General features: G+C 36.7%; 1 protein-coding gene and 1 long non-coding RNA gene across 2 annotated transcripts in view; one reads left to right on the plus strand and one right to left on the minus strand.

Moving 5' to 3' along the window:
- The window catches only part of LOC147578106 (uncharacterized), a 50579-nt gene extending 44133 nt beyond the window's left edge, over positions 1–6446 (minus strand). Inside the window, exons 1-2 of the long non-coding RNA XR_015254805.1 lie at positions 6301–6446; positions 4518–4692 (exon numbers count right to left, since the gene is read on the minus strand). This is a non-coding gene — a long non-coding RNA (uncharacterized LOC147578106). The remainder of the gene's footprint in view (positions 1–4517; positions 4693–6300) is intronic.
- Positions 1–23628, plus strand: part of MSH4 (mutS homolog 4) — a 92451-nt gene that overhangs the window by 40776 nt on the left and 28047 nt on the right. Inside the window, exons 9-11 of the mRNA XM_025912517.2 lie at positions 14929–15003; positions 19472–19536; positions 21138–21307. Coding sequence (XP_025768302.1) covers positions 14929–15003; positions 19472–19536; positions 21138–21307 — 310 coding nt within the window. The remainder of the gene's footprint in view (positions 1–14928; positions 15004–19471; positions 19537–21137; positions 21308–23628) is intronic.

Below are 23628 nucleotides of genomic sequence, written 5' to 3' on the forward strand. Positions count from 1 at the left end.
CTTTTGTCCCTAGAGAAGCAATGCTACCTCTCATAGATGGTCGCCAAAAAGGAGAAACAGTCTCTCCCGATGCCCCTTAGGCATTCCTCGGATCATGCAGTCTGCCCCAGGGTTGTTTGCCTGCCTCTTCTCCAGGAGTAGAGCAGCTTCCTCAGGTCTCTGTCCCAGGCAAGCCTGGGAACCTCTAAAACTCCAGTCTTTGAGCCCCACTGGTTGTAAAAACTCATAAAATTTAGCCCCTCTTGTTTTCCCAGCCAGTGGTTTTGGGGAAATGTTCTTGTGTTTATCCCTGTGCATTCCACTGTCTCTCACCTTTTTCTGTGACAGGGGCTCCCTCCCCTCCGCAGCCCCCTGTGGTCCATTTTTCCCCCAAACTACGGCTCCACACTTCCTACCTTCCTCAGTGTGGCCTCTTCTCTCCTTCTAGTTGTGCAGTATGTTCTATCATACCTCAGATCAATTTCTTGAGGATTCAGAATGATTTGATAGTTAAGTAGCTGTGTTTGAGGGACAAAGCAAGCCTAGGGTCCTCCTGCTATGATGCCAGCTTAGTTCATCCTCCCTTCTCTTGCTATGTCTTCTTGATGAGTTGACTGCTTTATCATTATAAAATAACCCTCTTTTTCCTTCATAATATGTTTTTGCTCTGAAACCTACTGTGTTTAATATTAATATATCCACTCCAGCTTTTAATTTAATTTTAATTTTAATTTAACTTAATTTTATTTTTAGAGAGAGACCATGCAGGGGAGAGGGGCAGAGGGAGAGAGGGAATCTCAAGCAGGTTTCATGCTCAGTGCTGAGCCTAGCACAAGGTTCGATCCCATGACTCTAGGATGATCTGAGCTGAAATCAAGAGTTGGAAGCTCGACTGACCGAGCCACCCAGGCACCCCTCCAGCTTTCTTTTGACATGTTAACGTGGTATAGCTTTTACCATTCTTATGCTTTTAACTTATTTGTGTCTTTATATTTAAAGTGGATTTCTTGGGGCGCCTGGGTGGCGCAGTCGGTTAAGCGTCCGACTTCAGCCAGGTCACGATCTCGCGGTCCGTGAGTTCGAGCCCCGCGTCAGGCTCTGGGCTGATGGCTCAGAGCCTGGAGCCTGTTTCCGATTCTGTGTCTCCCTCTCTCTCTGCCCCTCCCCCGTTCATGCTCTGTCTCTCTCTGTCCCAAAAAAAATAAATAAACGTTGAAAAAAAAAAAAAGTGGATTTCTTGTAGACAGTATATATTTGGGTCTTGCTTTTTGTATACAGAGAATATATTATTTTTAATTGGGGTTTATTCCATTTATGCTTAGTGAGATTATTGATATGTTTTGAGTAAATCTGCCATGATGGTACTTCTTTTTCTGTTTATCTCATCTGTTCCCTTTTTCCTTTTTTCTGCCTTCTTCTGGATTGAGTATTTTTTATGACCCCATTTTATGTCCTTTGTTGATTGATTATATAGAACTCATTATTTTTATATTTCATGGGTTGCTTTAGGCCTTACACATCTTTAGCTAAATTCAGTCAACTTCAAATAATGTAACATCACCTCACATATGGTAAGAACCATACAGTATTGGCAACAAAAGCAAAAACAAACAAACTAAAAATCTTTTCACAGCAAAAGAAATGATCAACAAAATGAAACGGCACCTCCAGAATTGGAGAACATATTTGCAAACCATATCTGATGAGATATTATTCAAAATGTGTAAAAAACTCCTACAACTCAATAGCAAGAAAACAATCTGATTTTAAAATGGGCAGAACTAAATAGGTATTCTTCCAAAGGAGACATACAAATAGCCAACAGATATATGAAAAGGTGGTTGGGGCACCTGGGTGGTACAGTCAGATAAACATATAACTTTGGCTCAGGTCATACAGTTTGTGGGTTCAAGCCCTGCATCGGGTTCTGTGCTGACAGCTCAGAGTCTGGAACCTGCTTCGGCTGCTGTGTCTCCTTCTCTCTCTGCCCCTTTCCCACTTGCACTCTGTCTCTCTCTCTCTCAAAAATAAATAAACATTAAAAAAATTTTGTAAAGAAAAGGTGCTCAACATCAGTAATCATCAGGAAAATGCAAATTAACATAATAGTGGGATATTCACGTGTTAGAATGGCTGTCATCAAAAAAACCCAAAAAACAAAAAACAAGAGGTAACAAATGATGATGAGGATGCAGAGAAAAGGGAAACCTTGTGCACTGTTGGTGGGAATGTAAATTGGTACAGCCTATGTGGAAAACAATATGGAAGTTCTTCAGAAAGTTAAAAATAGCACTACCATATGATCCAGCAATCCCACTTTTAAGTATATATCTAGAGAAAATGAAAAAAAGATCTCAAAGAGATCATTGCAACATTATTCACAATCGTCAAGATACAGAAACAACCTAAGTGTTCACTGATACATGAATGGATAGAGAAAATGCAACATGTGCACACACACATACAGGCAGTAGAATATTATGTAGCCACGAAAAAGAAGGAAATCTTGCCGCTTGCAACAACATGAATTGACCTTGAGGACATTAAGCTAAGTGAAATAAGCCAGAAAGAGATATATACTACATAGTATTAGTTATATGTGAAATTTAAATGCATTGTATCAGTTACATGTGAAATCTGAATACATATATACATATGTGCATACGTGGGTACATGCATACATGTATAATGTACATACACACACACAAAAAGACCAAACTCCTAGAAACAGAGGATAGAAGAGTGGTTGCCAGGGACTGGAGTGTGGGGGGAAATAGGGAGAAGTTGGTAAATGGTACAGACTTTCAACTATAACATGAATGAGGTTTGAGGATTTAATGTTAAGCATGGTGACTATAGTTGGTAACACTGTCTTGTATAATTGATATTTGCTAAGAGCGTAGAACTTAAAAGTTCTTCTCACCAAAAAAATATTGAGGAGATGGATATGTTAGTTAATTAATTGGGGGGAATCTTTGCAATGTATATGAGTATCAAATAACCACAATGTACACTTTAAATATTTTACAATTTTATTTATTAATTATTCCTCAATAAAGCTGAAATAAAAAGAAAAGAATTTTACAGTAGTGTGCTGCAATTCCCCTTTCCTTCCCATTGGGCTGTTGTCGTCCATTTTACTTGTACATATATCCTGTGGTTCATTATTTTTTAAAACATAACTTTATTAAGATAAAATTCTCAAAGCATATACTTCACCCATTTAAAGTTTAAAATTCAGTCATTTTTAGTATGTTCACACAGTTGTACCACAATCACTACAGTCAATTTTAGGACATGTTCATCACCCTATAAAGCAACCCTGTACCCATTAGCAATCACTTCCCATTCCCCCCAACCTTTTCCTCCAACCCCCCAGTTCCTGACTTTTACTAGTCTACTATCTGTCTCTATGGATTTGGCAATTCTGGACATTTCATATAAATGGAATCCTACAATGTGTAGTCTTTTGTGACTGGCTTTTTTTTTTTTTACCTAGCATGGTGTTTTCAGGTTAACTCATACTGTAGCATATATCAGTACTTGATTATTTTTATTGACAAATAATATTCCATTGTATAGATATGGCACATTTCATTTGTCTATTCATCAAATGTCTATTCATTTGAGTTTCCACTTTTGATTATTATGAATATATTATGAATATTTATGTACAAGTTTTGTGTGCATATAAGTTTTCATTTATCTTGGATATATACCTAGGGGTAGAATTGCTGGGTCATATGATAACTCTGTTTAAGGAACTGCCAGACTGTTTTCCAAAATTACTGTATGATTTTGCATTCCCACCAGTGAGTCTACGAGGTTCTGATGTCTCCACATCCTTGGCAACACTTGTTATTATCTGACTTTTTGATTGTAGCCATCCTTGTGGGTGTGAAGTAATATCTAGTGTTTTTTATTTGCATTTCCCTGATGATTAATGATGTCGAGCCTCTTTTCATGTGCTTATTGGCCATTTGCATATCTTCCTTGGAGAAATGTTTATTCATATCCTTTTCTAATTTTTAATTGGGTTCTTTATCTTATTATTGAGTTATAAGAGTTCTTTATATATTTCAGATATAAGGCCCTTATTGAATATATGGTTTGCAAATGTTCTCTATCATTCTTTAGGTTGTTTTTTTACTTTCTTGATGATATCCTTTGACATTACATGTTAACTTCCTGGCAGAAGGATGAATCTTTAACTCTTTATTTTCTCATAAACATGGACACTTCCTTACCTCTCATCACCCAGTAGGGTTACAACATAATCTTAGTAGATAAAAATTAATATGATTATCCATGCTACACAGAGTTGAGCTTGCATTACTTTTTACATGTTTTTTCCTCAGAATGAATAACTTTTTCTATTTGTATGTTTTACTGTATGCTTTCACTAACTCAGGCATAAATATTTCCATCAAGTATCTCAATATCCTCTCAGCAGATTTAAAATATGCTCTCAGTGTATTGATTCACTATAGATAATCAGTTTCAACACCTTGAAGATGCCTCTCTCATTGGTTTCTGACCTGTTCCAATCTGGACTGGTTGCCCCTCTGGTTTAGTCTACAGCTGTGGCCCCAGGTTTCTCTTCAGCATTTTTCTGTCTCTCCTGTGTTGAATCTCGTTTTTTTGTGTCCCAGGTTGTCTTCTGATTTGGCTTACTCTCTCCTTTTTTGTAGAGCACATTCTCTAGAGCACATTCTGAAAAAGAATGAGACTGCATTTCTGAAATGTTTTATTATTCTCTCATAATTGATTGATAGCTGAAAATCAAATTCTATCCAGGAAATAATTTTCCTTCAGAATTGGAAGGTACTTCTCCACTGCCTTGTAGCTTATAATGTTCCTATTGACAAGGTGAAACCATTGAGATTTCCTGACTTTGCCCCCTCCATTCTCTGGTAGCATGTAAGATCTTTAAAAGGTTTCAACCTTTTAAAAAAAGGTTTATTTAAAAAAATAAAAATTAAATAAAATCTCAAACCTTCAGAAAACTTGCAAATACATTACAAAAAACTTCTCTCTTTTTTTTAATTTTAAGAGTAACTTGCTGGGGCGCCTGGGTGGCTCAGTCGGTTAAGCGTCCGGCTTCGGCTCAGGTCATGATCTCGCGGTCTGTGGGTTCGAGCCCCGCGTCAGGCTCTGTGCTGACAGCTCAGAGCCTGGAGCCCGTTTCAGATTCTATGTCTCCCTCTTTCTCTGACCCTCCCCTGTTCATGCTCTCTCTCTCTCTGTCTCAAAAATAAATAAATGTTAAAAAAAAATTAAAAAAAAAAGAGTAACTTGCTGACATGATGTTCTATCACTGCCAAATACATTAGTATTTCTTATAAACAAGGATATTCTTCTAGTCAACCACAATAAATCTTCAAAGTAAGGAAATAAACAGTGATAATACCTTTAATTCTCAGGCCCGATTCAAGTTTTGCTAATTGTGCTGATAATGTCCTTTCACAGGAAAAGGATTCAGTTGAGATACAGAAAATTACCTTTAGTTTTTTGTCTATTTAGGCTTCAGTCATGACCTTGACATTTGAAAATTACAGGTCTGTTATTATCTTTCAGTTTGGGTTTATCTGATGTTTCCTCATTATTAGATTCAGGTAATGTATCTTTGGTAGGAATATCACAGAAATGAGGCAGTGTTCTTATGACATCTTTTTAGATGGCTCATGGTTTTGATTTGTTCCATTATGATGATAACTTTGTGTACTTGATTGAAGGGTTTTTTTTTGCTTCTCCACTATAAAATTACTATTTTCCTTATGTAATTAAAAGTATTCTCTGAGGAGGTACTTTGAGACTATGTAAATATCCTATTATCAAATGTTCATTGTATTTAATCTCTGTGGATTCATGGTTTCATATTAAATTGGTTATAATCCTTTACGGTCAATATTACTATCAATATTTATTTTGAATCTCAAATTGTTTCAGATTTGACTAGCACAAGCCCCTTTTAATTGGTCTCTAAGTCCTTTGGAAATACACCCATCATTCTTTGAGCCCTTTATCACTTTTTGGCTCAAGAAAATGAACCAGGCTTTTTTTGTACTTTCTCTGCCTAGCCTTTGAGTTAGCCAGTTCCCCCCAGGAGCTCTGGTTCATTTTAATGGGCTATGACATTTAGAAGTCAAGATCTGGGCACTGAGCAGTCTTTACTTTTGGGGTGTCACTGCTCCCAAGCCTTCTCATGAATAGGGAAGAAGTATACGTATATGAGTAAATGTATAAATATATACACATTTACCTCTATATTTATTCCTATATCCATCTGTACAATTGAAAACTATCAGTTCACAACAATACCTCCAATTTCAGTTTGACATCCCAAGGTTCATATTCGTTTTCTCTACTTCAATATTAGTAACTCCCTTCTCTGACAATGAGAAATCTGGCTCTCAGTATCCTTAATATATTAGCATATTTGACCCATCTATGTGACCAGTCTCTGACTGCTGCCACTCTCTGTCCTATGATGTCATCCTCATTGTTGCCTGTGTTCTAGCATTCTCTACTAAACCATCCTTCTCCATCTCGCCTCTCTCGGGTTCTGATACTCTGTATTAAAATGCCCTCCTACACAGAGACTTTCCATAGGTTTTACTACACCAGGCTGCCTTCTCTCCCCTTGTGTGGATACCCTCTTGACCTTGTTCAGGTTCATATACTCTGTGCTGGGCAGCCCTCCATTATGGTACCTTCCTTCTCCTTCTGTGCTGTACCACCTCTCCATTCTTACTTTGTTCTGGCTTTGCTTCTCCCATACCAGGGATGCTCTCTTCTTCCTGTTTGGACCCTGAAAACTAATATTAAAACACAGTGTTCATATTAAAATAAAATTATTTCTTAATATACGGGGAAGGTTCTTCATTTTACTTTTGGATATACTTTTGCTAGTGTGTGTCATTAACCTTTTATTCTCTCTCTCTATCCCCCCCCCCCACACACACACCTCTTTTTTTTTACTTGTTTAGCTGTCTTTTTGGAGCCGTTAAATATTTTAGGACTTTCAGAGACTTAAAATGAACAATCAGTTATGAATATAAACATAGAGAGCCTTTATGATCTTTTGCCAGATTCCACTGTCTTGGGTGGTATTTTCAAATAAAAAATATCTTAACTTGAGAAACAGTTTTACTTATGAATGACATGTTTTACACAGAAAAATGCAATGCAGCATAGGAATAGGACACTCTATACTACTGATATTGGCCACTCTATACTGATAATTAATATGTTTACTAGCTCCCTATGGCTTCTGAAACAAAATACTAGTCACTGTATGGCTTGAGACAAGATAAATATATTGCCTCACAGTTCTGGAAGCTGGAAGTCTGAAATCAAGATGTCAACAGGCTGGGCCATATTTCCTCTGAAACCTATAGGGGAATCCTTTCTTGCCTCTTCCTAGCTTTTGGTGGTTTGTTGGCAGTCTTTATTGCTCTTTGGCTTTCTGCTGCATAACTGCAGTCTCTCCCTTCCTTGTCACATGGCAGTCTCCCTGTGTGTCTTCACGTGGCTGTCTTTTTTTTAAAAAAAAATTTTTTTTTTCAACGTTTATTTATTTTTGGGACAGGGAGAGACAGAGCATGAACGGGGGAGGGTCAGAGAGAGAGGGAGACACAGAATCGGAAACAGGCTCCAGGCTCTGAGCCATCAGCCCAGAGCCTGACGCGGGGCTCGAACTCACGGACCGCAAGATCGTGACCTGGCTGAAGTCGGACGCTTAACCGACTGCGCCATCCAGGCGCCCCGCACGTGGCTGTCTTTTACATGTAACCAGTCATATTGAATTAAGAGTCTACCCTACTACAGTATGATATCATCTTAACTCATTGCCTGTACAATGGCTCTGTTTGCAAATAAGATCACATTTTGAAGTACTGAGTGTTAAGACTTTGACAAATATTTTTGGGGGGACACAATTCAACCCATCACAGTATATAAACTAAGGCTTCATTTCATTTTTTTTTATAGGAAAAAATCCTCAGATTATACCTAAGAGCAGTCTTTTTGTTGTTAACTCATGTAATACATAGTATTATATAGTCATACAGCCTCATAATTTAGTGTCACTAGCTATAAGAATTAGTAACATACATGTTTTCATTTTGTTTTATTTTGCATTAGACTGTTTCTGGTAATATTAAGAAGGGAATGTTAGTTTGGCCAACTAGCTCTCTCATAAATATCTTTGATTAGCTAGCCAGCATCTGTAATCAGTTTGACTCTCAGACTTTAGGAAAGTCATTTGGGGAAGATTTAAGGTAATTATGTAAGCTGAGAATCTGGACTCCTTTTTTCCTGTCCAGAAAAGAAAATCAATAGCTACTTCCATAAGATTTTTAAGGATCAGTGTTACTTTCCGTCCTTTTTAGTTTTGGAGGGACTGGTCCTAGCTGTAAATATTTTCCTAATCAGCACATCAGTCCTTTGTGGAAGCCTTTAAAATACTTTTCAGATTTACTAATTTTTGAGGAACCCTAAGCAATATATTGACTTCATACATGATTCATGAATTTCAGTATTCCTTATACTGTTTCTTAGTTGCTGTTTTTTTTCTTAACCATCTGGAGATATACACTAAATTAAGCTCTTTCCTCATTTGATATAAGCATGTATATCTTAATTAAACACAATATTTACTAAATTAGTTCAGACTTGTGCTGGTTAAGTTGCATGATTTGCCAAAACTTGTGAATGAACTAAATCTTCCATTGGCTGAATTATATGATTATCTTAAACTTCTAAACGAACTAAATTTTCTCTGAAAATTTCCAGTGTGGAATTATTTGCCTAAGATGAGTTCTTATACTTTCTTCTTAAGAATATTGATTTTAGAAAATGGTGTTTTCTGGATCATCAGTATTCCCTGAGAATGAAACTTAAATGTCTTATTTTAATTAACCTGAATGTCTTTTCTTTCTATATAATATTTATAACCTTACTTTCAATGTATTGCATAAAGAATGCTCGTATTTTCCATTTTAAACATCCAAAATACTTCCTCCAACATTTGAAAATTTTGATATTAAAGAAGTTTTTCTGGGGTGCCTGGCTGGCTCCATCAGAGCATGTGACTCTTGAACTCAGGGTTGTGAATTCAAACCCCACATTGGGCATAGAACTCACTTAATTTAAAAAGGGGACTATTGGGGCGCCTGGGTGGCGCAGTCGGTTAAGCGTCCGACTTCAGCCAGGTCACGATCTCGCGGTCCGTGAGTTCGAGCCCCGTGTCAGGCTCTGGGCTGATGGCTCAGAGCCTGGAGCCTGTTTCCGATTCTGTGTCTCCCTCTCTCTCTGCCCCTCCCCCGTTCATGCTCTGTCTCTCTCTGTCCCAAAAATAAATAAACGTTTGGGAAAAAAAAATTAAAAAAAAAAAAAAAAGGGGGACTATTTACACCCTTTTAAAAAACAAAAAAAGCAAGTTTTTCCAAGTTCTTATCCAAATATCTTTGCTTTATTTTGAATAACTTTTAATATTTTTCCCACTGACGTTAGGCTGCCATATAGAATATCTAGTACAGTACGTTGCTTTTTAAAAATTTATTCAACAAGTTATTTTACTAAGCATTGCAACAAGTTCTAGGGATCCAATAAGAAGTAAGTCTCTAATCCAGAGGAATTTATAATCTAGTGGAGATTGGGGTAAAAAAAACAATTACAGCATAGTATTATCAGAAACTCTAAGGGATATTATATTCTAACCTACTTGCAAGCTAACAAGTTAGCCTGCCAATTTGGTAGATGCTGACAGAAGACACAAGACTCCTGGGTCAGAGAGACAGGACTTTAGTATTTAGAACAAGCAGTAGCTAGAGTATTAGCATTTTCTTAGACTGATTCCCCAAACTCCATTTCCCACTGGGTGAAGTGAAGAGAGCCAGGTGACCCCTGCACATGCAGTGTGTTATACAGGGGAGAATTTCAGAGATTAGGGAACCTGGATCTTTTATAACGAGCAATAAGTATTTTGCCTACTGTTCTGGAGGAGATATCATCTTAATCTTCTGAGACTGTAAACAAACTCACCCTTTGCTTTAGAAGGAGACACTGTATCTTTCAAAACTACTCACTATAGGGGCGCCTGGGTGGCGCAGTCGGTTGGGCGTCCGACTTCAGCCAGGTCACAATCTCGCGGTCCGTGAGTTCGAGCCCCGCGTCAGGCTCTGGGCTGATGGCTCAGAGCCTGGAGCCTGTTTCCGATTCTGTGTCTCCCTCTCTCTCTGCCCCTCCCCCGTTCATGCTCTGTCTCTCTCTGTCCCAAAAATAAATAAACGTTGAAAAAAAAAAAATTAAAAAAAAAAAACTACTCACTATACAAACATCTTTGAAAAGACTGTCCAGAACAAAGGCAGTCAGTGTCTTTGCTCAGAAGATAGGCAAAAATGCAAAAGGCCAGTAGAGAATTAACTCCTAATTCCCCGTGAAGAGATTCTCTCTCTTGTCAGCTTTGAAGAAGAAAGTTGTAAAGAGACCCTGAATTAGTTGTCTATTGCTGCATAACAAATTACCATGACCATAGTGGCTTAAAACTGCACATATTTATTATCTCAAAGTTCCTGTGAATCAGAAGTCTATGTACATTCTAGCTTGATTCTCTGCTTAGGGTCTCTCAGCATGCAGTTAAGATGTCATCCAAGGTGGAATACTCACGTGGAGTACTCAACTAGGGAAGGATCTATGTACCCACTCTTGTGGTGTTGGCAATATTTAGTTTCTTGCAACTGTAGGATTCATGGCAGCTTACTTCTTAGAAGCCAGCAAAGTGTAGAGAGATTAGAGAGGGATACAGAGAAGGAACAAACATCATCAGTGATATGAAAGTGTAAGAGTATCTGTATGCTTGTAGTAAGAGCTCCTCTACAGCAGAATTTCTCAACCTAGGCTTGATAGACATTTTGGGCTGGATAATTCTTTTCCTGTCCCATGTGTTCTAGGATGTTTAGCAGTAACCTTGGCTTCTACCCACTAAATGCTAATAGAATCTCTCTGGTTGTAACAACCAAAAATGCCTTCAAGCATTGCCAAAGTGAACATCCACGTAATGACCACTCAGGTAAAGAAATAGGTGTTTTGCCATTACTTTAAAAACTCCAGTTTTGCTTCTTTCGGTTCGTTATTCTCTCCCTCCCTCCAAAAAGAAACTACTTTTTTGTAATGGTGTTCTTGTTTTTCTTTCTAATCTAGTTTTACCCATTATTTTAAAAAACTTCACATATAAGGAAACATTCATGTGCATTTTTTATATGTGGCTTTGTTTGGCCAACATTATGTTTGTGAGATTTAACTATGTTGTTGCATTTATCTATAGCTCATTTATTTCTATTGCTATGTAATCTTTCACTGTATGAATATGCCATTATTTATTTCACTGTTGGAATTTTTAAATTTTTTTTATTTAAAAATTTTTTTCTTAACATTTATTTATTTTTGAGAGACAGAGAGAGACAGAGCATGAGCAGGGGAGGCGCAGAGAGAGAGAAGGAGACACAGAATCTGAAGCAGGATGCAGGCTCTGAGCAAGGTGTCAGCACAGAGCTTGATGCGGGGCTCGAACCCACAAACTGTGAGATCATGACCTGAGCCAAAGCCAGATGCTCAACCAACTGAGCCACCCTGGCGCCCCTTCACTGTTGGACTTTTGAGTTGTTGACAGTTTCTGGAAATTACAAATAATATTGCTAAACAATATTGTAAATATTTCCTTATATAATTGTGCACATATTTTTATTGGGCACATAGTTTGGAGTGGAATTTCTGAGTCATGAGGAATGCATATCTTCAACTTGAGTAGATAATGAAAATGTTTTTCAGAATGATCGTATCAATTTATACTCCTATTAGCAGTGTATGTGAATTCCCATTACTCCTCCCCCAAACAATATTATCAGTTTAAAAATTTTAGCCATAGTGATTGGTAGCTAGTGGTATTTCATTGTGTTCTTAATTTGCATTTTTCTGATAATGAGGTTGAACATCCTTTCATATGTATATTGACCATTTGAATATCTTCTTTTGTGAATGTCTCTTGCCGATTTTGGGATTTGTAGAGCTTTTATGATTCCTTGGTTGTTTTTGTGTGTTGCACAAATCTTTTCCCATTTCACTGACTTTTTTACCCAGTGTTGTAGAGTAGATATTGTTGCTGTGCCACCCATATCCCCTTGGCGTTCACTTTTGTACAAGGAAGTCTTCTTACTACAAACAACTGAAACTCACTGCCTGAGGACTTTCTTTAGCCACATGAGAAACTTGAGGGTAATCAGGGAGTGGTTGCCCAGGAATAGATCTTAACCAATACCAAACAGGAGTTGGTTAATAAATATGCCATTTTCCTTACCTCTGGAGATAGCTTCTGAAGCTTACTCTACACCATCTCTGAATGGTCTCCAGGATTGAGCCACGGTGCCATGTAGCGATATCATGATCAGCAGTGTATCCCGTATTGCTGCTCTTCCCTACTCTCTTGCCTGTACTTCTTAGAATCACTGTTCAATTATTATTTTTTTAACGTTTATTTATTTTTGAGACAGAGACAGAGCATGAACGGGGGAGGGTCAGAGAGAGGGAGACACAGAATCTGAAGCACAGAATCTGTCAGCACAGAGCCCGATGCGGGGCTTGAACTCACGGACCGCGAGATCATGACCCAAGCCTAAGTCGGCCGCTTAACCGACAGAGGCACCCAGGTGCCCCAAATATGCAGGAGTATTATTAACTATAGTCACCATGCTGTCCATTACATCCTCATGACTTATTTAGTGTACAACTGGAGGTTTGTGCCTTTGACCTCCTTCTTCCATTTTGCCCACCCCCTGCCTCTGGCAGCCCCTCGTATATTCTCTGTGTCTATGAGCTTGGTTTTTTCTTTGTTTTTAGATTCCACATATCAGTAGTGAGATCTTTGTTGACTTTCTTTGCGTGACTTATTAGAAGTTCTTAATTTAAATGTAGATCCTAGTTTATGCTTTTTCTTTTATGGTGGTTGTTGTATCCTGCATAAGAAGTCTTTACCTACCCCCAATGTCTTGACTGTACCCGTGGGATTTTAATTTATGGAGATGACTAAGTGATGACATAGGCTGATGTTATTAAAAGAAGATTTTTATTACTTACGATTTCTGAGAGAGGGGAGCTTGCAACATGGGGTCACATGGGGATGTACCAGCGTTGGTCAGGAGCCAAAGGAATGAGGGGACAATATCACAAAAGCCTTTATTACTACAGGAGTGAGAAGTTGTTAGGTGGAAATGTCCCCTATTAGGTAGAAAGTAAAAACACAAATGTTGGAGTTTGTGGTTGTAGGGTTTGTAATATGATTTCTGTGCACCCACAAAAACCAGACCATGGGAGAGATATAGGCAACTTTGGCCATTAGTTGGCCCTGTGATTAATGTATGTCAAATCATCAATTATAAAATTTCTAAAAGTTGACAAACTTAAAAAAAAAAAAACGGTGCCTGGGTGGCTCAGTCATTTAAGCATCTGACTCTTTAGCTCAGGTCATGATCTCATGGTTTGTGAGACTGACCTCTGTGTCTAGCTTTGTGCTCACAGTGTAGAGCCTGCTTGCGATTCTCCCCCTTTCTGCTCCTCTCCCACATGCACACACTTTCTCTCCCTTAAAATAAAGAAACTTAAATAACTTAGTTAGAACACCCAAGGTAGTAAAGAAATTCTTCTTTCATATATTCCAGATGTTTTATTGTTTCACTTTTTTGTATTTAGATCTGTAATCCATTTGGAATTGATATTTCTATGTGGTTTGAGGAAGGGGGCCACATTTCCTTTTTTTTCATACAGATTCATAATCTTGTTGGTATCATTTATAGAAAAGACTATCATTTCCCCATTACTCTATAGTCAGCCTTTGTCATAAGTCAAATGCTTGGGTTAAATCATATGTTTGGGTCTATTTCTAGACTCTGTCCCATTGGTCCTTCTCTCTGTCCCTGTGCTAATGCCACAGTTTTTTTTTAATTGCTCTAACTTTATTATAATCTGATATTCATTAGAGTTAATCCTTCTACCTTGTTCTTCAAGGGCAAATTGGTATTTTTGGAAGATATTCTCCTTTGGTAATAGGGATGAAAGTTGTCTTCTGTTTGGTGACTATTACTTATTTTTAATCTTCTGAGCATGAGGTAACTTGTTTTGGGGCTAATAACATTTATTTTGGTATTTCTTCTTAATTGGCTCATATGGTCACTGAACAGTCCAGGTATTGTGCAATAAGGATATAGGTCAGGAGACTACAAAAAGAAACAGTGCTATATCAAGTACATTATATCATAATGTGATATCCGGAAACCCCTTGTCTGTATTGGTAGATTTGTCCATTCAGAAAAAATTCTTCATTTCCCCAGGTTTAGTACCACTGTTTGGTTCTAGGGATAGTATAATTTGATTTATAAAAAGTTCATTTATAAAATTTTGAATGCTAATATTGCTTTACCTTGAAAAACTATAATTAATTTGGACAACTAGAATTACGGAAATTGTTTTACTTGCACAAACAGGAACCAGTGAGGGAAATTTGTCATTCTGTAGCTATCTGGGAGGTTTGGATGAAGCTTTTCAAATATCATCTTGCCACAAATACCCTTTGTGCCTTTTTCAGTTAATCTTAGTCTCTTGGTACCGTTCAGGATTGAACTGTATCTCCTGTCACTACTGTAGGTTAAGCTGGACCCAAAGGGCTGAAGTAGAAATGAAAGTTGGACACAATGAGATGAACTCTCCTCATTGTCAGACTTTCTGGAAACTAGTGCACTAGGCTTATGATGGGTCAGTAATTGTAACTATCGTCTATATTGTCTATGCTGAGTAGGTTCATATATAAAAATGTATGAATATGATCAGTGTAGAATATTCAAGAGGAAAACCCATTCTTGTATTGTGTATTTATGGTGTCCACATTTATCTTAATAGGTTAATGCAGCTGAATCAAAGATAACAAATTTAATATACCTAAAACATACCTTGGAACTTGTGGATCCTTTAAAGGTAACTTTAGCTGTATATTGTACAAAACATGTCTAGCATCAGTTTTTAAAAAAACTTTTTGTCTCCAAATAATTTCAAATTTAGATAAAGTTGCAAGAATAGTATAATAAATTTCCATATTCTCTCCTTACTCACACAACAGACACTACCAATTGTTATACTTATCATTACTCTTACTGAACTATTTGAAAATTACAGTACCTAAATACTAAAGTGTATATCTCTGAGAACAAAGATGTTTTCTTAAATAAACATGGTGTAATTAAAAAAATTAGGATATTTAACATTGATCCAATACTATTATGTGTACAATATGTTCAAAATTTTCTAATTGTTTTAATAATATTTTTAATGGATTTCTATTCTTGATACAGGGTCAACCCCAGGACCATGCATTGTATTTACTGTCATGTTTCTTTATACCTTTTTAAATTAAAAGTTTCTCATCCTTTCTTTGTCATGATATTAACATTCTAAAGAGTGGCAGTTGTTTATAGGATATTCCTCAATTTGTGTGTATGGTTATTTTCTCATGATTAAATTTAGCTTGTACATATTCAGCAGTAATACTCTATGGGAAAAGTTGTACCTTTCTTAGTACATCACATCAGGAGGCACGTGATACCATTCCACATTCTGGTGATATGAATTTTGATCAATTCACTGTGAAGTTATTAATCTATGGAGAGATACTTTGAGACTATATAAATATCCTGTTCACTTGATTTTAATATTTATTTCTAACTCTTACTTGAAGTACCTCTGATGTGATTTTTTTATAAATACTGTATTTTAAATACTAAAATGTGCAAAACTTGTTTTTAAACATATATTTATTTAAATAATCTCTACACCCAGTGTGGGGCTCAAATGCACAACCCTCAGTTCAGGAGTCTCATGCTTTACCAGCTGAGCCAGCCAGGCACCCCTGTGCAAAACATTTTTAAAAATTAAGGTGACAAAGAAGAACTGCTTTTTTAAAGAAAAAATAATGGAAAATGTGGAAGAATTTTGTTATAGAGTTCATTCTAATAAATACTATATAATCAAAACAATTTGGCAAAAGGTTTAAAAAATGTTGCCATCTTTCTTAGAATGAAAGAAGTATAATAAATCATCCCCCACAATTGATAGATTTGATAAAACACAAATTTTAAGCTTTGACATGTCAAAGGCAAAGTAAAGGCCAAAGAAAATTAGGAAACAGTCTCTTTAACAAATGGTGCTGGGAGAGCTGGACAGCAACATGCAGAAGAATGAAACTAGACAACTTTCTTACACCATTCACAAAAATAAACTCAAAATGGATAAAGGACCTGAATGTGAGACACTAAACCATCAAAACCCTAGAGGAGAAAGCAGAAAACCTCTCTGACCTCAGCCGCAGCAATTTCTTACTTGACACATCCCCAAAGGCAAGGGAATTAAAAGCAAAAATGAACTATTGGGACCTCATGAAGAAAAAAGCTTCCGCACTGCAAAGGAAACAGTCAACAAAACTAAAAGGCAACCGACAGAATGGGAAAAGATATTTGCAAATGACATATTGGACAAAGGGCTAGTATCCAAAATCTATAAAGAGCTCACCAAACTCCACACCCGAAAAACAAATAATCCAGTGAAGAAATGGGCAGAAGACACGGATAGACACTTCTCTAAAGAAGACATCCAGATGGCCAACAGGCACATGAAAAGATGCTCAACATCACTCCTCATCAGGGAAATACAAATCAAAACCACACTCAGATATCACCTCATGCCAGTCAGAGTGGCTAAAATGAACAAGTCGGGAGACTATAGATGCTAGAGAGGATGTGGAGAAACAGGAACCCTCTTGCACTGTTGGTGGGAATGCAAACTGGTGCAGCTGCTCTGGAAAACAGCGTGGAGGTTCCTCAAAAAATTAAAAATAGATCTACCCTTTGACCCAGCAATAGCACTGCTAGGAATTGACTCAAGGGATACAGGAGTGCTGATGCATAGGGGCACTTGTACCCCAATGTTTATAGCAGCACTTTCAACAATAGCCAAATTATGGAAAGCACCTAAATGTCTATCAACTGATGAATGGATAAAGAAATTGTGGTTTATATACACAATGGAATACTATGTGGCAATGAGAAAGAATGAAATATAGCCTTTTGTAGCAACGTGGATGGAACTGGAGAGTGATATGCTAAGTGAAATAAGCCAGGCAGAGAAAGACAGATACCATATGTGTTCACTCTTATGTGGATCTTGAGAAACTTAACAGAAGACAATGGGGGTGGGGAAGGAGAAAAAAAAAGAGAGGGAGGCAAATCATAAGAGACTCTTAAAAACTGAGAACCAACTGAAGGTTGTTGGGGGGTAGGAGGGAGGGGAGGGTGGGTGATGGGTATTGAGGGGGGCACCTGTTGGGATGAGCACTGGGTGTTGTATGGAAACCAATTTAACAATACATTTCATATTTAAAAAAATAAAATAAAAACTTTTCATGGTGTAAAAATAGGAAAAATTTGTAACAGACAAAATATTACTTTCTGTCATAAAACTCATGTAATTTCATACGAGAATACTGGAATACCAATAGAAATATGCAAAATGCTCCTAAAATGGAAATCAAAGGGGTTAATAAATAGTACCAAAAATATTCAACTTCAATATTAGTCAAAGAAATACAAATTAAAGTCATTTTTTATATATCAAAAAAACAAAGGTTTATTTTTCCTTTAATGGATACAACTTACTGCTAATGAGAGAATAGTAAAACATACAGCTTCATAGACAGCTGGTAGGAGTACAAATTGTACATACTTCACAAGAAGTTTTTCAACATCTATCTTTTGATGCTGTTATACTACTAGAGATCTGTACAAAAGAACTCCTAAGAAATATTGACCAAGATTTATGCCCAGTTATGGTCATTGCAGCATTATTTATATTAGTGAGAAATTATAAGTAGCATACAACTCCAGAATTAAAGGAAGAGACTTTTCTAGAGGGTGAAATATGACTTATTAAAAATTTATACTATTAAAAGTTTCTCTTTTTTTAACATTTATTTTTGAGAGAGAGAGACAGAATATGAGCAGGGGAGGGGCAGAGAGAAAGGAAGACCCCAGCACAGACCCTGACGTGGGGCTCGAACTCACAACCTGAGATCATGACCTGAGCTGAAGTTGGCCCTTAACCAACTGAGCCACCCAGGTGCCCCTTATTAAAAGTTTCTAATGCTTGTGATGGAGTATTAAGTAGGGGAGAAAAGGAGTATGCAATGATATAATGATTTTTTATTTGAAGAAGTGACAGGAAATATACCATCATGTTTCGATTATTTATTTGGAAGAATGGTAGAAGTAATTTAAATGTTTTTCTTTATGCTTTTATGAGTTTTGCAGTTTTTTAAAGTATTTAAATATTTTCTATTCATAAGCAAAAGTTATTACTGCCATTGCCTTATAGCAAACTAAAATAGGTAAAAGTCAGGTTAACTATGTTTTCTTCTTTTTTCTGTTTATTCAAATAGTGACCACTTACAGTTTCCATTAAGCAAAATTAGATCCCTGCTTTTTCCATATAATAATGGAGAATTCTGGGGTGCCTGGGTAGCTCAGTCAGTTAAGTGTCTGACTTCGGCTCAGGTCATGATCTCGCCATTCCCAAGTTCCAGCCTCGCATCTGGCTCTGTACTGACAGCTCAGAGCCTGGAGCCTGTTAACAGATTCTGTGTCTCTCTCTCTGTCTCTCTCTCTCTCTGTCCCTCCCCCACTCACACACACACACTCTCTTTCTCTCTCTCTCTCAAAAATAAACATTAAAAAAATTAGAAAGAATGGAGAAATTGCTCTATTTATAAATATGTAAAGCACTTTTTTAGTTTAATGCATATTTAAAAACGCAGATTTTAGAATTACATGTAGAGTACTCTAAATGTACAATGATAGTGGGTGCCTGGGTGGCTCAGTCGGTTAAGCGTCTGACTCTTGATTTCTCATCAGGCCAGGATCTCACTATTGGGGAGATCAAGCCCAGTGATGGCATCTAGCTGTACCCTAACAGTGCAGAGCCTGCTTGGGATTCCCTCTATCTTTTTTTGCCCCTCCCCTGCTTGTGCACATGCCCTCCCTCTCAAAATAAACTTAAAAAAAATAAATAAATATACAGTGATAGCTATTTAAGTACCTACCTCTAAAAAGTACTTGAATGCTAACAATTAGTTGACAGATAAGAAAAATTAAAGTCATAATAGTAAAGCAGTAGATCCCCTTTATTAGCCAGGTGTTCTTTATCTGAAAATAAGAAAGATACCATTTATCCTCACCCACATACCTAAATTATCTATTATGGGTACACACATGAGAAGATGAAGCCAGAAAGTCAAGAAAGCCCTTGGTAAACTGTAAAGTTGTAAACAAATATAAAATGATATGTTTGAATAGTGTCATAATTCATTATTTTTAATTATCTTTATTTTATTTTTTAACAGATTGCTCTGAAGAACTGTAACACACCTTTATTAAGAGCTTACTGTGGTTCCTTAGAAGATAAGAGGTCTTTGTCACTCAGCTGTTAATAAAATATCCATGCTAATTACTCCTTTCTTGCTGATCATAACTGATGTTAAAGACTCTAATTGTAGGGGCGCCTGGGTGGCGCAGTCGGTTAAGCGTCCGACTTCAGCCAGGTCACGATCTCGCGGTCCGGGAGTTCGAGCCCCGCGTCAGGCTCTGGGCTGATGGCTCAGAGCCTGGAGTCTGTTTCCGATTCTGTGTCTCCCTCTCTCTCTGCCCCTCCCCCGTTCATGCTCTGTCTCTCTCTGTCCCAAAAATAAATAAACGTTGAAAAAAAAATTAAAAAAAAAAAAAGACTCTAATTGTAATCTATAGAGCAATTACTTGAAATCTGGTTAACAGTACCTTTAAGCTATTCATCAAAGTTCTAATTATACATTACATCTTATAAATACCCATAAATAAGGAAACAGCACGTTGAGTATTTTTGTTAATGGAAGTTTGGAATGTTATTAAAAATTGAAATCATACACAATTTTAATAATTTTTTTAGCCATTCTACATGGAAAGACTTGCAAATATGAAAATATATTCTTTTGTAAACCAAAAAGGCCCAATGTAACCAAAAAATAGTAGATATAAATGTTGAATAAGATCTAAATACAGTTTAATTTTAATATTGTTTTTAGCAATGGTGCCTTGATTCTTGACCAAAAAGACTTGTGATAGTAAGAACTGTTATTTTATTGATTCAGGATTCACATCTTTTGTGAGTCACAAATTGAAGTGAATAATAAAACAGAATTACAAATAAAATACAGAACAGAGTAAAACAAAAGGTTAGGAAAATAGATGTTATCACACTTTTGGTTTGCATGATCACTGCAGTTAATTACTGATTATTGTGAGGTTCTGTTACACTGTCTTACAGTATGTGTTTAGTGCTGCCAGCTGAGGGCATGGACCATGCATTTAATTCTTCTTTGAATCTGTGCACCTGACACATTGATTGATACATGGTATAAGTAAGTGTTTATTGAGTCAGTGAACATGAAGCCAGAGTAACAGTTCTTAGTGGACATATTTTATACTCATAGGCATAGTCAATGTAAATAATTTGGGAGAGCTTTTTATTAACAGTTGTAGAATTATTCTTGGTGGCTTCCTGTTATTTTTTTTTTAATGTTTATTTATTTTTGAAGGAGAGAGAGACAGAGTGTGAGTGGGGGAGGGGCAGAGAGAGAGAGAGAGAGAGAGACAGACAGACAGACAGACAGAATCTGAAGCAGGCTGAAGTGAGCTGTCAGCACAGAGCCCGACCTGGGGCTCAAACTCACAAACCGCGAGACCATGACCTGAGATGAAGTCGAACGCTCAACCTATTGAGCCACCCAGGCGCCCCCACTTCCTGTTACTTTAAAAGACTGATCTTGATTAACAAAATATTTTAAAATTGATATAGCCACAGTTCTAACTTACATGTGTGTATGTTTTATTTTCAAAAACATTTTTAACACATTTCAAGAAAATATATTACTTGTTACATTTGAAATTATTTCAAGAAAAGATATCATTAACTGTGACTCAGATTATAAATTAAAATAATTGTTTGACTTAACTGCCTTTAATATTCTTTTTTAGGTTTGGAATCATACTTGAAAAGATTAAAACCATAATTAATGATGATGCAAGATACATGAAAGGATGCCTGAACATGAGGACTCAGAAGTGCTATGCAGTGAGATCCAACATAAATGAATTTCTTGACATTGCTAGAAGAACATATACAGAGATTGTAGATGACATAGCAGGTAATTTAGTTACTTCAGCATATTTTTCTGTTTTTTTTTTTAGAAATTAAACCTTTTTAGGACATGCTGTGCTTTTCTGCTGGTGATAACTAGCCATACATATTTTTAATTAAATTTTTGTTACCAAAACAGATAAGGCTAACACATATTATCATTTAAAATACATTAAAATATGATTATGAAGGTAAACATCTTTAAGTGTTATAATATGTCTGTTCTTTTCTTCAAACTTAAATATAGATTTTCTTCAGACTTAGAGTCACCTGAAAATCAGGAGATGTTTGTTTACCTTCATATAACACTGTGTATAAATTACATGAAAAGTGCAGGCTGTCAGTATGAAGTGGTTTCAGAGGAAGAGCTATATTTGTCTAGAAGAGGTGGCATTTGAGCAAGTACAGTAATTCAGTAAGCAAATTTGTGGAGTTTCTTATAAATATAGAAAAATTCTGTTTGGGGTACTAGGACTACATAGTAAACAAGACAAAGTCCTGGTCCTCATGGAGATTATATTATAGTAGTGGAGACAGACAATAAAGAAACACACACATACACACATTTGTGTATAATAGGTATACATAGAGATACGTATATCAGCCACATAGATCATATAATATCACAAGGGTATAAGATATATGAGAAAAATATAACAAGTTAGAGGAGTCAAGAGAGTGACTGGATATGGAAGCATAGAGGATGGGAATGTTTTAGTAGATAGCATAGCCGAGAAAGGAATTCCATCTACTGGTAGTGGTACAGACCAAATGACAAAAGCTAAGGAAATCTCAAGGGATAAGGAAGGCAATTGGTTAGGATGGAATAGGGCATTCCTTGACAAAACTAAGGTACCAGAATTTAGTCTTTGAAGGCTGGGAGTTTGGATGAAGCGATGGAGACAGGGAGGCCATTTTAAACTATTACAAGTTAAAAAATTAGAGTGAAAGCAATGTATATGAGAAGAGAGAAATGCAAAAGGTGAAGGAAGAAATTACAAGTTAATAATTGAGTAGGTATAGCCATGGTAAAGGGAAATGTAGCTATTGGTGCTGATTGAAATTTCTAGCCTGAGAGTGGTTGTATGACTGAGAAGAGCAAGAAATTTGTTGGGAGGAACTATTTTTGAGGAATAAAGATGTTAATTTTCACAAGTAATGTTCAAAGCATTAATGGTCATCAAGTTAAAAATATACGAGCCCAGTATTACCTTGATTCCAAAACCAGACAAAGACCCCTCCACAAAGGAGAATTACAGACTAATCTCCCTGATGAACATGGATGCAGAAGTTCTCAATGAGATATAGCAAACTGAATCTAGCAATACGTTAAAAGAATTTTTTACCATGATCAAGTGGGATTTATTCCTGGGCTATAGGGGTGGTTCAGTATCTGCAAATCAATCAACATGATACATCACATTAATGAAAGAAAGGATAAGAACTACATTATCCTCTCACTAGATGCAGAAGAAGCGTTTGAAAAAATACAGCACTCTTTCTTGATGAAAACCCTCAAGAAAGCAGGGATAAAAGGAACATACCTCAAGGTCATAAAGGCCATATACGAAAGACCCACTGCTAATAACATCCTCAATGGAAAAACTGAGAGCTTTTCCCCTAAGGTCAGGAACATGACAGGAATGTCCACTCTCACCATTGTTGTTCAACATAGTGTTGGTAGTCCTAGTGTCAGCAATCCGGCAACACAAAGAAACAAAATGCATCCAAATCAGCAAGGAAGAAGTCAAACTTTCGCTGTTTGCAGGTGACGTCATACTCTATGTGAAAACCCAAAAAATTCCACCCAAAACTGCTAAAATTGATATATAAATCTAGCAAAGTCACAGGGTATAAAATCAGTGTACAGAAATAGGTTGCATTTATATACACTAATAATGAAGCAGCAGAAAGAGAAATAAAGGAATTGATCCCATTTACAATTGCACCGAAAACCATACAATATGTAGGAATAAACCTAATCAAAGAGATAAAAGCTGAAAACTATAGAAAGCTTATAGAAGAAGTTGAAGAGGACACAAAGAAATGGAAAACATCCTATGCTCATGGGTTGAAGAACAAATATTGTTAAAATGTTGATAGTGTCCAAAGCAATCTATACATTCAATGCAATCCCTATCAAAATAACACCAATATTCTTCATAGAACTAGAACAAGTCATTCTAAAATTTGTATGGAACCAGAAAAGGCCCCAAATAGCCAAAGTAATGTTGAAAACCAAACCTGGGGGCGCCTGGGTGGCGCAGTCGGTTAAGCGTCCGACTTCAGCCAGGTCACGATCTCGCGGTCCGTGAGTTTGAGCCCCGC

The sequence above is a fragment of the Puma concolor genome, chromosome C1 (genome assembly GCF_028749965.1).
Source record: "Puma concolor isolate L17-30 chromosome C1, mPumCon1.1.hap2, whole genome shotgun sequence".
Classification (NCBI taxonomy): Eukaryota; Metazoa; Chordata; class Mammalia; order Carnivora; family Felidae; genus Puma; species Puma concolor.